This window comes from Rhinolophus ferrumequinum, chromosome 3 (genome assembly GCF_004115265.2).
Source record: "Rhinolophus ferrumequinum isolate MPI-CBG mRhiFer1 chromosome 3, mRhiFer1_v1.p, whole genome shotgun sequence".
Lineage (NCBI taxonomy): Eukaryota > Metazoa > Chordata > Mammalia > Chiroptera > Rhinolophidae > Rhinolophus > Rhinolophus ferrumequinum.
The window spans coordinates 36,362,618-36,378,258 of record NC_046286.1 but is presented as its reverse complement, the minus strand read 5'-3'; the positions used below and the strand labels follow the sequence as shown (position 1 = coordinate 36,378,258).

Genomic DNA, 15,641 nt, shown 5'->3' with positions numbered 1-15,641 from the left:
ATGACCCAGACATCACTGAATGAAAGAAAAAAGGAAAAGTTTCTAACATTCTTCCTCTTTTCTTCTTACTTATACTTGCCTGGTTTCAGAAATTCTCGAATCAATCCCTGATCAAAGAAAAGTCAAACCAATGACTGCTTATGTTGTTATTCATATCTTTGAAACAAATTACAAATTGTGTGGTCTCTATTTTCTTTAGCTTCCTAAACTGTCCAGAAATTAGCTTTTGGATCTCATAAGCACTGTCATTTTCAAGTTTAAGAGATAAAGTCAAGTTAAATACTATGACTTTGTTGAATTTAAAAAAAAAAATTACACATATGTCTAAGAAAGATGGCTGTGTAGATTAACGATGACTGCAAATTCTTTGCCACTCTTCCCCTGGAACAGTGGGGTATAATTCCCCTCCCATTGAACCTGGGCTAGCTCTGCGAACTTTTGGCCGACAGAATGTGGCAGAAGTAACTCTGTAATTTCTGAAGTTGTACCTTAAGAGATCTATGGCTTCTGCTTCCCCCTCTTAAGAGTGCTGCTCCATCATAAATGATAATTTCCCATAATTCCCTATTATTTTCCTTCTCTTGTCCAACCCCCCACCCCTCAAAGATAAAGTAGGAAAGAGGAAGAATGGGGAAGTAAAGGGATAAAGAAGAGAGGGAGGGAAGGAGACAGGGAGGGAATGCTGAAGGTGGTTAAGGCTACAATATAAATCAGTTCCCAGGCTCTAGTTCTGACTTCCCTACTAATTTGCTCTATCTAGGTCACATAAACTCTCCATACCTCTTGATTTCCTTAAATATTCAACATACTTTTGTAATGGCAACAGAACAATCAACTTAATGAAGTCTAGACAAATGGAATACATAATTTCATTTTCTTTCCTCTTTCACTATACCACTCAACCTAGAATATCAAAACAATCGACTAATACCTAAAAAAAGAAAAATAGTAAGTGAAAGAAATAAAATAAAAACTAGAATTCAAATAAGAGGAGGAAGAAAAGGAAAAGCAAGAAAAGGAAGTTCTTTTTCTCTTCTCTCCCTAAGAAAATAAATACAGTAATACCAACTAATACAAAGTACTTGGAATTATATGCCTGGAATTGTTCTAAGAATTTAATATATATTAACACATTAATCTCCATGGTAACTACAAGTATTATATTGTATAACTATAATTGTTATACAATAACAACTGTATAACTACAATTATCTTTTTTTTACAGATATGAAAACACAGAGGTTAAGGAATCTATACAAGATCACACAGCTAATAAGCAGTAGAGCTAGAGGTTGAATTCCAGCATGCTGGCTTTTGAGTTCATGCTCTCAATGGATTTCTAATGAAAATCATTTGCATTTCAAGTAGAGTTTCTACTCTACTGTTTCATGGGAGTACATGAAATCAAGTGATAAGCAGAATTTATCAATTCAACTGGGATGAAACTAGGAAATACATACACGTAAGGAATAAGGAATGACACATGCAGTGCTAAATGGAGAACTTTGTGTTGTGTTCCTCTAAGCAGGCTGAAACTAAAGACCTTGCTTACATTCATGGAACGCCAATTATTTAGTAGGAGAAATTATGCTTTATTGAAGAGATATTATGAAGTTTTCCCTGTCCCCAGTAAAAGTGACAAACTGATTAGGTTCGAACTGCATTTATAGCCATTTAAGTAAGGCTAAGTATGGCTTAGGGGAAATGGAAAACACTTTTCATGTAGAGATATAAGCAATTTTGCTGGTATAGAGAGGACAACATTGCACTCTTTTCAACTTAGTGGGCAAAGTCCACAAAGGGAGATTGGCACAGGATGAAAAGGTAAACAAAGTAGTTGTGTGCATGCGCATATGTGTACACACATGAAAGGGATGGCAGAAAAAACTGGGAGAATACTGGTGAGACTATTATTTGGTAGAAGAAAAAAGTAAATAGAAAGAAAACTAGATATGAACAAGTGCAGCATAAAAAAAAGAAAGAAATGTGACAGGAAGTAGACTTGTTAGAGGTTCCAGAGAGAAGGGAGAAAATATCAAAAGACAGGTTACAAAAACAAGCTAGCCACCATCACCTCTGCCCTATATTGCAAGTTTCCTAACTGGTCTTACTGATAATATTTTGCCCATCTCTAAAGCTTTATCCATGTGGTGGACCATGACCTTTTTTTGAAGCAAGTCTGATGATGCTGTTACCTCGTCTCATCTGGACTACTCTCCTTGCTGACACCATACTGTCCTCCTTTTAGTTCCCTAACATACCATACTCCCTCTGCCTGAAAAGCTGTCTCCCCACCTTTTCTTATTCACCTTTCAAACCGCCCTGAACAGATCAAATTCTCATTATTACGAATACTCCCATTTTTGTAGAATTTGACAGTTATAATTTTACATTTACAAGTGTGATTATCTGATCACTTTCCTCCCTGGACTAGACATCTTGGAGAAACCATTTTCCCCCCTCATCACTGTGCCTCAGTACCTACAACATTACAGTTGCTCAATAAATATCTGTTGAATGAAAAAAGAAAAAACTGCCAAACTATCGTAACGGAAAAAGGAGAATAAAACACCCTTAAATATACAGAAAAGAAACAAGTCAAAGAGGAGAAAAGAAAAAAATTTGATACAAGCTGTGGCCTAATTAAACTCACACATACAATATAATAGTAGCCAATAGGTCTCCTTTTCCCTAATGAAGCCAGAAAAGGAAATGGTATTAGCATTTTACTTAGCAGTAATAAGAATGTAAAACAATTTAGAATATGGGTAACAAAGATATTTATCTCAAACTCAATTTGACCAGAGCAGCTATTAACTTGCTTCTCCTTTTTCTACCAGTCTACTCCATCTCAGTAAATGGAATAACCACCCCCCACCAACACCTCAAATAAAAACCCTGGGAGTCATCTTTGACTCCCCCCTTACTCTGATCCTCAGTATTCAATCCATTACAATCCTGTTAGCTCTACATACAAACATACCTTCTATCAATCCTCTTCCCCAATCTCCAGTGCCACCATCATATCCCAAGCCCCTCTGTTTTAAACTACTGAAATATTCTAACTCACGTCCCTGCTTTTACTCTTGCTTTTCTCTAATTCATTCCACACTGAGTAGCAGTTTAAAAAAAAGATAAATTATATCATAACACTTTGCCCCAAACTCTTCAATGACTTCCCACTTCTCAAAATGAAATAAACTTGTATAATCTTGCAGAACAGATCTGCTACCTCTCTTTCATATCACTCTATTTTGCTTGCTACATTTCAGCCATGACCTTTCTGTTTAACAAAAGGAACTATGTATCATCTCAGAAACTTTACAGGCATCATCCTCTGCCATACTCTGAACTGTCCCATAATTAAGGTGTTAACCTTACTTAACTCAGGTATGTCTCCTCAAGAAGGCCTTTCCTGACTTTAACACTACGTAAAATGACTTTCCCATTCTTTCCCTGTTCTGTGTATATACTTCTTCCACAGCCTTTATCATATTGTTATCTTGTTTATTTAATTAACAACAAATATGTTCCAGGTGCAAATATAAATACGATGGTGAAAAAACAAAGTCATTGTTTTCATGGAGCTTGTATTTTAGGACTGAAAAACATGAAAATATAAATTCATGTGTTAAATGCTATTTCAAAAAGTAAAACAGTAAAAGGAAATACCGTGTGTTTCTATGTATGTGCCATAGTATGACATTTTTAGCCGGTTGTCAGGTCTGAGTTGACCTAAATAAAGTGAAGAAGAGAACTATGTGAAAAGATGGGGTAAGATTGTTCTAAATGGGTTTTTAGTAAATTATTAAGAGTCCCTCCCACTAAAATATAAGTTCTATGAAGGCAGGGACCTTAGCTACATTATGCACTGCTATATTTACCATGGTACAGTGCCTAGCATAGAGTAGACTGCTATAAATATTTGATGAGTGAATTAAAACCAACTTCAGTTTCTCAAGTCTACCAGAGAGTAAGGAAAGTATACCATGTATACGTTTACGTATGAAATCCTAAGGGCCTATGGGGAAACATTTTGAAAACATATAAATATAGTAATACAAAATGTATGGCAAGTTACAGTGGAGTATTTTATTACTAAAAGTGTAAAGAGCCAAAAGAATTAAAGACAAAAAAATTAAACACAAAAAAATACAATTAGTGCTGAATATCATTTCATTTATTTTTAAAAATTCAGTACAATATATGAAAATCGGATGAGAAACTGAAATCCTAGCTTTTCCTTCTGCTCATATTCTAAAGTTACCATACAATTATTTATGAGAATGCTGAAGGAGAAATGATAAAACTCAAATTTGTCACACCTGTGCATTCACAGACCCTTAAGTTAAACTAAAAGGAACAGTTTGAAATTCACATTAGCCCTGTATATGTGTTGGCTTTATGTGTGCTCTTTCTATCCTATGTTCATTTAGTCAGAACTTAAACCGAATTAGAAGTGTATAGAAGCTGGAAACTTACCACAGCACAGAAGTACAATTATCTGCATATAGAATATGATAAACATCAGTAAGCCATTTTTTGAGGTTCCAATATCAAAACAAAAATATCAAAACAAAAAGTAACGCATGTTATCACCACCTGTAACACAAGCTGCACCACTCTCAGACTCTGACAGTCATCCATTCTACCTAAACTAGAATGGAGGTAGTAAGAAATGAACCCAGAAAAACTTACAAGCTTTCCAAATCTCCTTACTAGAAATATCATAAACTCTCATTACTTTTAGATAAAGCCTGGCTTTCAAAGCAAGGTAAGATTCCTTTTGCTTTGCTATACTCATGGAAGAAGAATTTTTAAAAATTAAGATTTCTTTTCCCATCCACATCTACTAGTCCCTATTCATTCATTAGAGTAATATTGAGTACCGACTGTGTTTCAGGCACTGTTCCAGGCATTGTTAATAAAACCATAAACAAGGAATACCCATCCCTTGACACCCTCTTAAAGAACCTGTTACCACTGTTAAGTTATACTTTCTTAGTTTAGAAATGTTTCTAATTATTGTTTAAGTATCGCTTATACTGCATATGAAAATCATCTTGCAAAATTACCCAAAGAGTAGTTAATCCTTTTTAACAGTCACTGCACAGATACTCATTTTCCTAAACAATGTATCTATATAAATTCAATTACCAATGTAAACACTGAACCCCCCCACCCATAATCAAACTAAGCGATGTGAAATTCAAGTTTCTGGTCCACAGTTACAACGAATGTAGCTGTATTTTGAGGGTCCCTATTTATATATGTGGTCAAAGAGCCAATACTGTTACCATTACCACCATCCCCAACAATGACACAGTTTTTCTTAAGACTGGCTTTAGTACACCAACAGCAAATGTTTAACTTTCTCAAGTGAATAAAAATGGGATCACCCACACTCTATTAGCTTTGGTGACTGTCCCAAAGTTGAGACTGAATCTCATTCTCTTTTTTCACATAAATTACTTTATAAAATATTTTTAGCAAACACATTTTAAGACTATCGGACCAACGCCAGGCCTAATATGAACGCTGGCTGCAAAAAAGCCTAAAGCTCTGCGAAACAGAAAGACCAGGGAGTAAAAATCATACTCAGTAACAACCGCCCCTCTCTCTTCCCTACTTAGATTGGCCCCCAATTTCACCCAACCCTAGCAATTTGAAACTTTCCCTGAACAAGACCTGAACGCAATCTACTTTCATCCCTAGGCCACCACCAAATTTTTTTTTTAAATGTCAGACTCAGGCGAGCACCCTCGAAGGCCACCCACCAACTCCGGCCTGCAGCCCGATGCACCCGGACCTTCTCGGCCTTCCCCGCTCCCGGCCAAGCTCCCAGCACCGACGGACTCGAACCCAGCGCGCTCCCTCCCCACCATCGCCCCGGCAGCCCCCGCCCCCCGGTACCTCCACCGCCCCCAAACTACCCAGCGTGAATAACCGAATATCCGGTGATGAGGGGAGCACATTTTCCTGTATTTTCATACCCACTCCCCACCCTCCGGCAAGGGCAGACATAGATGTACCTTCCAAAAAAGTAATCTCCCCTGAGCTGCCGCCGCTCTTGCCAGCCGCCATCTTCCTCCTCCCACGCCGCCGCCTCCTTAATCCATGGCTCACACCGCCGCCGCGCTCGCCGGTTTGAGGGGCCGCGCCGCAGGAGGGTAGCCGCCTCAGGGTTGCGGGCCTAGAACTCGGCCGTCAGGCGGGCGGCGCTCCCACGTCCACACCGGCCTACACAAAAGCAGGCCAGGCGCTCCCGGGCCTATCGCGGGCTAGCGGGCGGCGAGGCCCGCGGCCTGGACTCCTCCTCAGGCCCCTCCGGGGCAATGCGAGCGGCGACGGCGACGGCGGCGCTTCCCAGGCCCGGTTCCTCTCGGCCCACGACTCCCCATCCACCGCCCACCCAGGCCGCCTGAGAAGCTTCCCCCAGCCGCGGGCCCCCAGGAAGAGAGGTAGGAGGCGAGCGCACAAACACGCCTCCCTTCGTCCCAGGCCGTAAAATGGCCGCACCCGCCGCGCAGTGGCGGCGAGGTCTCCGCTACCGTCAGGCGCCCCCAGGCCCCTAGCTCCTTCTGCAGCCGCCGCCGCCGCTACGGCCGTCCGCCCACCCCGCCCAGGCGTGAATGCATCAGCGGAGGCCTTTGCGACTGTCCATGTGGACAGGGGTGGGTCTCTGCCACCGCCTCGCGTCCGTCGCCACAGCAGCTACAGCCGCCGCCGCTGCCGCTCCTCCCCCACGGGCGCTGGAGCTGCGGCCCGGCGCCCGGCTCCCGCCCCCGCCCCGACGCTGCCGCCCCCAGCGCTGCTCCCCCTTAGGAGCCCAGGCTCGGCTCGCGCGTGGAGCGGTCTGCGGCGTCCAGAACACCGACTTGTGGTGCCCACCGACCTGGCTGTCGGTAGAGCTGGCCCTAAGCGGCGCCGGCTCGGCCTAGACATGTTTCGTCCAAAATCCAGACTGCCGAGGGCCTTATGGCAGACCTAGTGTGTGAATGCGTCCAAGCCAGGCCGGTGATGAATTTGGGTTCCGTGGCACCACAATTGCCTATGAAATGTTAAAAGTTTGTTTCTTTGAGGAGGCCTTAGAGTTTAAACCATGGCCAACTGAAGACAAAAGAGAGTGAAGTAGTGGCAATCACAAGTTTAGAAAATGATTTGTGGTCTTCATTTTTAAAGAAGGTTTCGAAATAATTGATCAAGGAAGATTCTACAGTACCCTTTGGATGACTGTAAAAAAAAAAAAAAAAAAAAAAGTCCTGTCATTTATATGCCTGAGACTTTAAACACCATACCCTACCTTACAAGTCAGGCCTATAATTGCAAGTGACTATATAATGTTCTTTGTGGGTTTTTTTTTTTCTTTTTCTTCTTTACCTTTCTTTTTTCCCCCATTTTTTTTAACATGAAAATGAGACACGTTCCTTAATGAAAATTTGGAAAATGCAGAAAAGGAAAGAAGTTATGACTAGTCCCATCACTGAAACTGAACTCGTTTAGGTGTGTCGTCCTCCAAGCCAACATTTTCTTAAATCCCTCATTCTTCCTCTTTTAAAAAGAAAACGAAATTCCGTGTATATCAGAATTCAACAGAATTAAAACGATACAGAAGAACTACGATTAAATGCAGTGTTTGGGGGAATGAACTTTTGTAACTAATTTAATTGTCCTGTTAACCAAGGTATAAGAAAAGCTTTTTATTTAAAACTTTTAAAAATTTTCTAAAATGAACTATTTTTTTCTAATTTAGTAAGAGTAATAAAATATAACGAGTATAATTTATTTTTGTTGCTTGAGGATATTTCATAATCTAGTTGTAACGCTCTATGACATAGTCTCTGCCAATGACAGTATAATGCTACTGAGGCGTGTCGATAATAAGCAGATGTGGGTGACTGGACTTATTTGTACAAACTCCAAAAAGTAGTTTCAAAAAATAATCACTGATTTTAAAATGCATACATACAGGCTTTTAAAATGAAGGAAGGTGCCAAAAGTCAAGTAATGTGGGTGGCCTCTGGAAGCTGGAAAAGTCAAGGAAACTGATTCTCCCCTAGGGCTTTCAGAAAGCAAAGCTGACACCTTGATTTAGCCCAGTGAGACAGATGTTGAACCTCTGACCTTTCAGAACTATAACGATAATTTTTTTGTTAAGTTGCTAGGTTAGTAATTTGCTACAGTAATTTGTATTATAGAAAATTAATACACATGGAATGGGAAACAAGGTAGAGTTATGTAAAAGATGTCTTTTAAGCAATGTGAGTTAGGAGCTTTCAGACAAAGTCCATTGTTTTCTTTTTAAGTGTTATTAATTTCACCTAATCTATGGAATTTGGTAATTCCAATTTTAACAGAGAAGTACTGGATTAAACCAATGGCTCTCAAACTTCAGCATGCATCAAAATTACATGTAAAGGTTTATTAAAACAAATTGCTCTACCACATTCCTAGATTTTTTGATTCAATGGGTATGGAGTGGGCCTGAGAATTTACATTTTTAACAAGTTCCCAGGTGATCCAAATGCTGCTGCTGATCAGGGGACCACACTATGAAAACCACTAGATTAAACAACCTGTGAATTCCTTTTCAGTTCAATTATTCTTATTCTGTGAATTTGCAATTACAAGTGAAATTATAATTTTCCTTATTCAAATATAAGATTAAAGATATTTTCAGAAACCACTGTTTTTTCATGTGAAGATGATCGACTAAGAATAGATAGTATTATATATCCCTTCAGGAACTAGAAAACTTTAAATTTAGGATATGTCTCTGAAACTTAGCTGTACTATGTGTATATATATATTTATTTACAAATAATTTGTAGCCATTCTTTATAGATACATTTTTGAAGCTCAGAGATGTTACTAAAAATGTTTGAATTTTAGAAATATGACTAATTACAAAACCAGTTTTCTGAGTTATACATTTAATTTTTATTAAAAGTCTAGCATGTCTTTATTGTTTAAATTTAGCAAATTCTATTCAGATGTCAGCTAACTTGTCATATTAAACACAATTTAATTCTGACATAAAGGATAAATATAATGAATAAAAGTTAATGATTTTAGATTTTAATGGATGGTTAATTACAGTGGATATAATAAACTTTTTTCTAATTAGTCCATTAAAGAAAATTTGGGAGAAAAAAAAGTCCTGCCACCCAAAATTCTAACCTTAATGCCGTACCTTCTCTGATGTCTTGTAACTCACCTAATCTCGTCACCAACCCATAGGTTGAACCCTGGGTCTACTTCTCTTGCAAACACAGTAATTCAAACATCCCACCTCCAGGGTGTGGTACTCTTAACAACAGGGTTGCTGGTTCCATCGCCGCATAGGCCACTGTGAGCTGTGCCCTCCACAACTAGATTGGAGCTACTTGACTTGGAACTGATAGGTCTTGGAAAAATACACTTAAATAAAAGTTAAAAAAAAAAGAAAAAGAAAAAGAAAACACCTCACAACTATAATCACTATGACCTTTTTAAATCTCATTGTGATCTCTAAACCTTGACTCTATTTTTTCTCTTCTTTCCCCACCTAGTTTCAATTTCATGGTACATTATTTCATTTATTCTTTCTTGATTATATGTTCAGCTTCCTTGTCTTTACACCCTCTTCTTGTTCCTCTCTGTCTTAAAACCTTCAACTTGAGTAAACCGGGTTACCCACCTTCCCTGCTGAGACATAGGAAAAGTGAGCATCCCTGAAGGAAGTCTCCCAAGAGAGACATTTGGTCCCACTATAACATGACTGCCACCTCACAGGGAATTTCTATATTACCACTGTGGAGACAGAGTCCCAGAGAGCAGTTTCCAGGCTCTCGGCTTCACATGGAAAGGTGCTGGCTCGGGTAGTAGATCGCCATCAGCTGTGGCTAATTGACCATCAGCTGTAACCAGTTAGCCAATTAGCCACTGATATAACTGCCACGGCTGCATTAGTTGGTTAGTCGGTTGGTTGGCAGGCAGAGAAGCAGACAGCAGGTTGCAGGTTGTGTGAATCCAGCCTCCAGTGAGACTATAGTGGTATGACTCCCCTATCTATGGCTCTGTGGGTGTTCCTTTTTGGCCTAGCCATAGCCTGAGTTCTTATGTGGGGAGCGGGAGCTGAGAACCCGCAGGTCTGCCTCACAGGACAACCAACTTTTCTACTAGGTTCTCCAATCAACATACTCTTCATGTGTCCACAACTATATCAAACTTCTTCAAACCTTCCCCCATCACTCTTCAACAGAATTCCTTGCTTCCTACTACAAAGAGAAATACAAGCCACAAGATAAGCATTTCCTTTGTTTACCCAACCTATCCGCATCTGTACCCACCCATTCTATTTTTTATTCCCTACTATTACAATAGTCAGCGTCCCTCCTTCTTTAACTCAATCCTCTCATGTATCCTGAGTTCCATATCTAGTGCCTTCTTAAGATCCCCACTCTCCTTAATCCATTAGAATTTGTCTTCTTTGCAGCACAAAGTGTTGAGCTTACTCTTCACAATTTTTAGGATGTTTTCGCCACACCATACATTTGAGAGCTTTGCAGGCAGTTCACCAGCATAGCTGGAGCCTATTTAAATTGGATCAAAAACCCGTACTTAGAAGTCCCCATATCAAGAATCCCCTCAGTTTTCTGTGCAATCTGAGTCCCATAAGAAAGAATAATCAATGGTGATGACCAAAGGACCAACATTCTCAAGGATACACAGTCATCTCATGCAAGCAGAATTCAAAGGAAAATAGGAATGAGACAGATCTGTAGGATCCATTGCAAGGGTCTAAGAGCATGAGACCCTTGCCCAAACTACTTCTCTCCTGGGACTCCGTTCAGTTGAATAGTGCTGCCATCCACCTAGTTTCACAAACCAGAAACCTAGGGAGCACTTTTGATTCTGTTTTAAAATTAAATCTACTTCCTGAATATATTTTGAACCTATCCATATTTTTTCCAATTCCAATGACCCCAACCGAGTCTTAGCCACTGTCACCTCTCAGCCATACTAATAACAGCTATAAACAGGTCATTCCTTATTCTCTCTACCCCTCCTCCAATCCATTTCTCACACAAAAGCCACAATAATCTTTCAAACAAACAAATAAACAAATAAACAAAAACAGATCAGATCAAAGCACTTACTGTTTAAAACCAAAGGTTTCCTGCTGCTATTAGGAAAAAAATCGTAAATCCTTAATTCATTTAGTAGGCCTTCCCTATCTACTTCACTAGCTTAATCATGCAACATTTCACCTTAATTAAGCTCCAACCACTTTGTACTGCTTTTGTCTTTTAGTTCCTCAAATGCTTCCTCTTTTCTAAGTTAGAGCTTTTGAACAGATGCATTTTACCCTCCATCTGCAAAGCACTTTTTGTTTAATTATCTTGTTACCAGTAGGTTAATACTTATCTGCTTACTGACTAAACAAGTTAAATACAACATATTTAAAATTATCTTTCCCATTGAAAATTTAGAATCATAGAATTCTAGAACCCTGACCCCAGACTCCTTAGAGACTATCTAATGCAATCTTCTGAGAGGTCCACAAAATGTCTCTGCCTCAGGCAACATTGTGGTAGAAATCTAGGAAAGACCTTAAAAAGGATGGGCAATCCAGGGGTGAACCTAGGGCTTGGATTTTAAGATTACAATGTTGAAACAACTTGAGCGGTTTTGAGGAGGCCAAAGGAAGACTTGAGTTGGTAATAGATACATAATAACAAAGCTTCCTCTCTACATGGCTACAAATTCTTATTTTGTATCACAGCTGGTGTTTCCTCTATTGTAGCCAGGTTTAAAATGCTGTATATAAAACTACTTGAACAAGCAGACTCATTTTATTCTGGTAGAGTTTAATAGTTACTAATAAAAAAAAGTAACCTAGTTTTAATACACACTGTGGGGACAGAACCAGGATTCCAGATTCCAGGCTCTCGCGAGAGCCTCACATGGAAAGATGCTGGCTCAGGTAGTAAATGGCCATCAACTGTGATTGGATGGACATCAGCTGTGGCTAGTTGGCGTCAGCTGTAACAGTGAGCCATTGGCCACTAATATAACTGCCATGGCTATGCTAGCAGCACATGGGGGCTAGCAAGAAGATGGTGGCTGAGCTAGCAAGAGCTGATTGCAGTTAGCACGCAGATTGCAGTTAGCACGGTGGATTGCAGCTAGCAAGTGAGGTTGGTTGGCAGAGAGAAGTGTCCAAAACGTTGCAGATCGTGTGGCTCCTGCTTCCTGTGTCTCCAACCCACACGCCAGAGAGAATATAATGGTATGACTCCCCTATCTATGGCTCCGTGGGTGTTCCTTTTTGGCCTCACCATATCCTGTGTTCTTATGTGGGGAGTGGGAGTTGAGACCCTGCATAACACCCTGCATGACACACACACTTCTTTGAAAACACAATTTTCAATCACGTTTTTTTAAACACTATACTTTGAAACAGCGTGTAGTTAGGCCATGACTAAATACAAGTTTCAGGAAACAACAGATGTCTGGTTGATGGTTTTTGGACTAAATGCAGTTGTGTCTGGTGAAATGAACGCTGAGTGTTAGAAACAACAGATGCCAAATGGAATCACTTGTGGTAGTAAGTTCCACCAAAACTTAATACTTAACCTAAATTCAGTTTCAGCCTCTCCCAGGATTATAGTTTTAAACCAATCAGTCTGGAATTTCCTGGTCAGCCCAGTGAGGTAATCTGCCTGACAAGACCCACTGCCTTCCTTTAAAGGAAGGTAAATTGCCTGAAATAATCCTCCCTCTTAACTTTCTTTTCCTGCCCATTTCTACCTATAAAAGCCTACCTATAAAAGCTGCTCAGAGCATCTTTCTATTTTATTAGATGGGATATTACCCGATTCATGAATTCTTCAATAAAATCAATTAGATCTTGAAATTTGCTAGGTTGAATTTTTTTTAACAGGTGTTATATGAGAATAATGTGTAAGTTTCTATTATAAGTATATAAGCTTGTTTTAACATAATTTCTACATTATAATATTTCAATTCACTTTCAACTTGTTGGCTACCTTATTTTTACTCTTGTTTAATCCTATCATGCTTCGTGCTCCTTTTTTATTTTCAGTTCTTTTAGTCAGTGCTTTCTGTCCCTCGTCCATGTCATTTTTTCCCCTAGGATTTAAGCAGGCAGTTTAGTAACTAAAACTTTAATGTTGAACATTTTAAACTTTTAAGTGAAATTCAAACTAATATGTTTTGGATTGTAAATGAATATATCCTCAAAGTAGCACACATTTCTTATAATAGTCAGTTCCTACCAGGCACCTTCAGTGTCAATTTATAAATTAATAGTCAAGTTTTCAGGTGATCAGGGCCGAATTATGATTTTTCTGTTCCCTACGCACTTTTGCATTCATGGCACCCTTTCTCCACAAGAAAAATATTGAACATTTTATTTTAGCCAGAGTTAGAGTGCTATATGAGTACATAAAACTATAATTTTTAAGTTAATTTTAGAACTGCTTTGGTATAAAGATACAATCCAGGCTGGATTCATTATTATACATATATTTATTATTATCACTATGTTAAATTTTTCTTCTGATTTTAAAATAAATAACATTAAAATATTTTTTTCATAAAACTTTAAAAGTATCATGGGCCCAGGCACCGTGCGTCCTATTCCTAATGGATGTGTTACCGGAGAGTGCGGGCTCTTCTTGGTGTGGTGTCCAGGTTCTTGGCGTCTCGAGCAAAGAATTGAAAGAGACACACAAAGTGGTGAAAGAATTGTTTATTAGAAGAGATAGTACACTCTAAAGAAATAGGAGCATACCCGAGCAGCAGAGAATGGCTCAAAAGCTCATTATTAAAAGAAAAAGTACATTCCAAAGGGTTTGCAGGGGGCCCCTAAGCAAAAGCAAGGTTCGAAAAGCTCAAAAGGCTCAGACTGGTGAGGACTTGGAGTTTTTATCCTGTTTTTCTCTAGGATAGGCTGTTCCTTTCGGGGCATGGGACCACTTGATTGACACCTGTGATTGACAAGAAGTAATTACCTCATCTTTTTAGACTGCGCATGTTCCTTTCCAGAATTCAATTTGTTATAATGATATTAATGAACTTCCGGGCATATATATGGTATTATAATGATGGTATAATGAGACCCAGGTGAAATGAAGGTCGTTGTGGCCTTTACTGTGCAGGTGTGAGTGCCGGGTTTAATCTAGTTGGATATTTTGTACCCATTTGTTCCTCACAGGGGTAGATAATTACAATGAAAAGGGGAAGTTTGGAGTGGAGAAGGGAGGTCTTTTGGGTGGTCATATTCAGTGGGTTGTGTTGGATGTGCAGGAATACAGAGACCCCAATACCTGTATCTAACTGCCTGCCTTGTTTTCTCCTTGAGAGATGTGATCCCCATAAAATCTCTATGGGATGTTGAAGGAGAGAAGGCCTTTTCTTCTGTATTGGTTTCCTGCTGGGCAGGGGCATAGAGCTGTCCCTACCTATTGGGGGATTCACGGAACTCTCACCCTATCTGATCTCAGATGAGAGGAAGCAGTCTAGGATCCGCCTGGAAGACCGTTTTGGCTTCTTTGGTTGTGACCTTGCTGGGGCATCCTCCACATCCCCAAGGCCCCTGAATAAGGAAAAATAGATTTTAATTAATCCATTCAACCAGTCATTCAGGTGTTGTTAATTGTCCAGGAGTTAGACCAGGAACAGGTAGGAGAGAACACTAGGCTTCAAGGATTACAATGAACAAGTATGAATCACAAGTTTTAGGGTAATTATCTAAAGCAAGGGTAGGAGATTTCTATGATTCAGGTTAAAAACAATCTATTATTTACGATTAAGAAGCTAATGCAGTTAAAACACTAAAGAAAGAAAACTTAGAATTTCTGTAGTGAGAAGCCCTTTCATTTGGCCCGTATCAGATATGTTAGCCCTGTAGATGACAGCTGGATCTTTTCATGTTCATTAATAGAAATAATCATATGAAAATCATGTCTAGCTGAACTAAGACAGTGGTACTCAAACTTTAACATGCGTAAGAATCAGCTGGAGAGCTTGTAAAACAAGATTCCTGGGCCTCATCTCATACCATCTAATTCAGTAGGTTTGGATAAGGCCCATTAATTTGATCTTCTTATAAGCTCAAAGACTACGTCAAATGCTACTGTCAATGTAAGAACATCCAAACATATAAAGAATTTTTGTAAGAGTTTGAGCCAAACTGACAGTTGCCAGGAAGCAGGATCTCAAATGCTCTGGAGAAGGACAGTCTTGCAGTTTCTTTCCCACATTTGAAATTGAGGAGGGAACCATAAGGAAGAATACACGAAAGTGGGTGAAAGCAAGGTAAGGATTAGATTACAGGACAGTTAACAAGAGTATGAGCTCTCTTGAGGGTGGTTATTTCAAAGGTGTGTTCACCCACGTGGGGTTTCAGAGCTAGTCACACCAAGATGTACTTCTGTGGTATGTGAATTGTTTTGTGGTAAGGGCAACTTAAGCTTCTGGCTCAGAAACTTCTGCCCCTCCCTTAACTACCTGGAAGAACCTGAAGTAGGGGCCTTGCCTATAAGAGATTATCAGAGAGAACCTCTCTGTAGGGCCTGACAAACTTTATTTATTAAACATCTGCTTTTATCATTCTGCAATGACCGCTTTGA

The 15,641-nt window shown here is 39.5% G+C and overlaps 1 protein-coding gene across 7 annotated transcripts in view; it reads right to left on the bottom strand.

Moving 5' to 3' along the window:
* Nucleotides 1–6,422, bottom strand: part of SENP6 (SUMO specific peptidase 6) — a 101,924-nt gene extending 95,502 nt beyond the window's left edge. The window contains exons 1-3 of one of the 7 annotated variants that reach the window (XM_033096526.1): nt 6,033–6,416; nt 4,483–4,504; nt 3,673–3,735 (exon numbers count right to left, since the gene is read on the bottom strand). In XM_033096526.1, coding sequence (XP_032952417.1) covers nt 3,673–3,706 — 34 coding nt within the window. In that variant the 5' untranslated portion in view covers nt 3,707–3,735; nt 4,483–4,504; nt 6,033–6,416. Of the gene's footprint in view, nt 1–3,672; nt 3,736–4,482; nt 4,505–6,032 lie in introns of all 7 variants that reach the window. The other 6 variants (XM_033096533.1, XM_033096539.1, XM_033096512.1 and 3 more) reach the window with 6 other exon arrangements.
* Nucleotides 6,423–15,641: the final 9,219 nt, after the last annotated feature.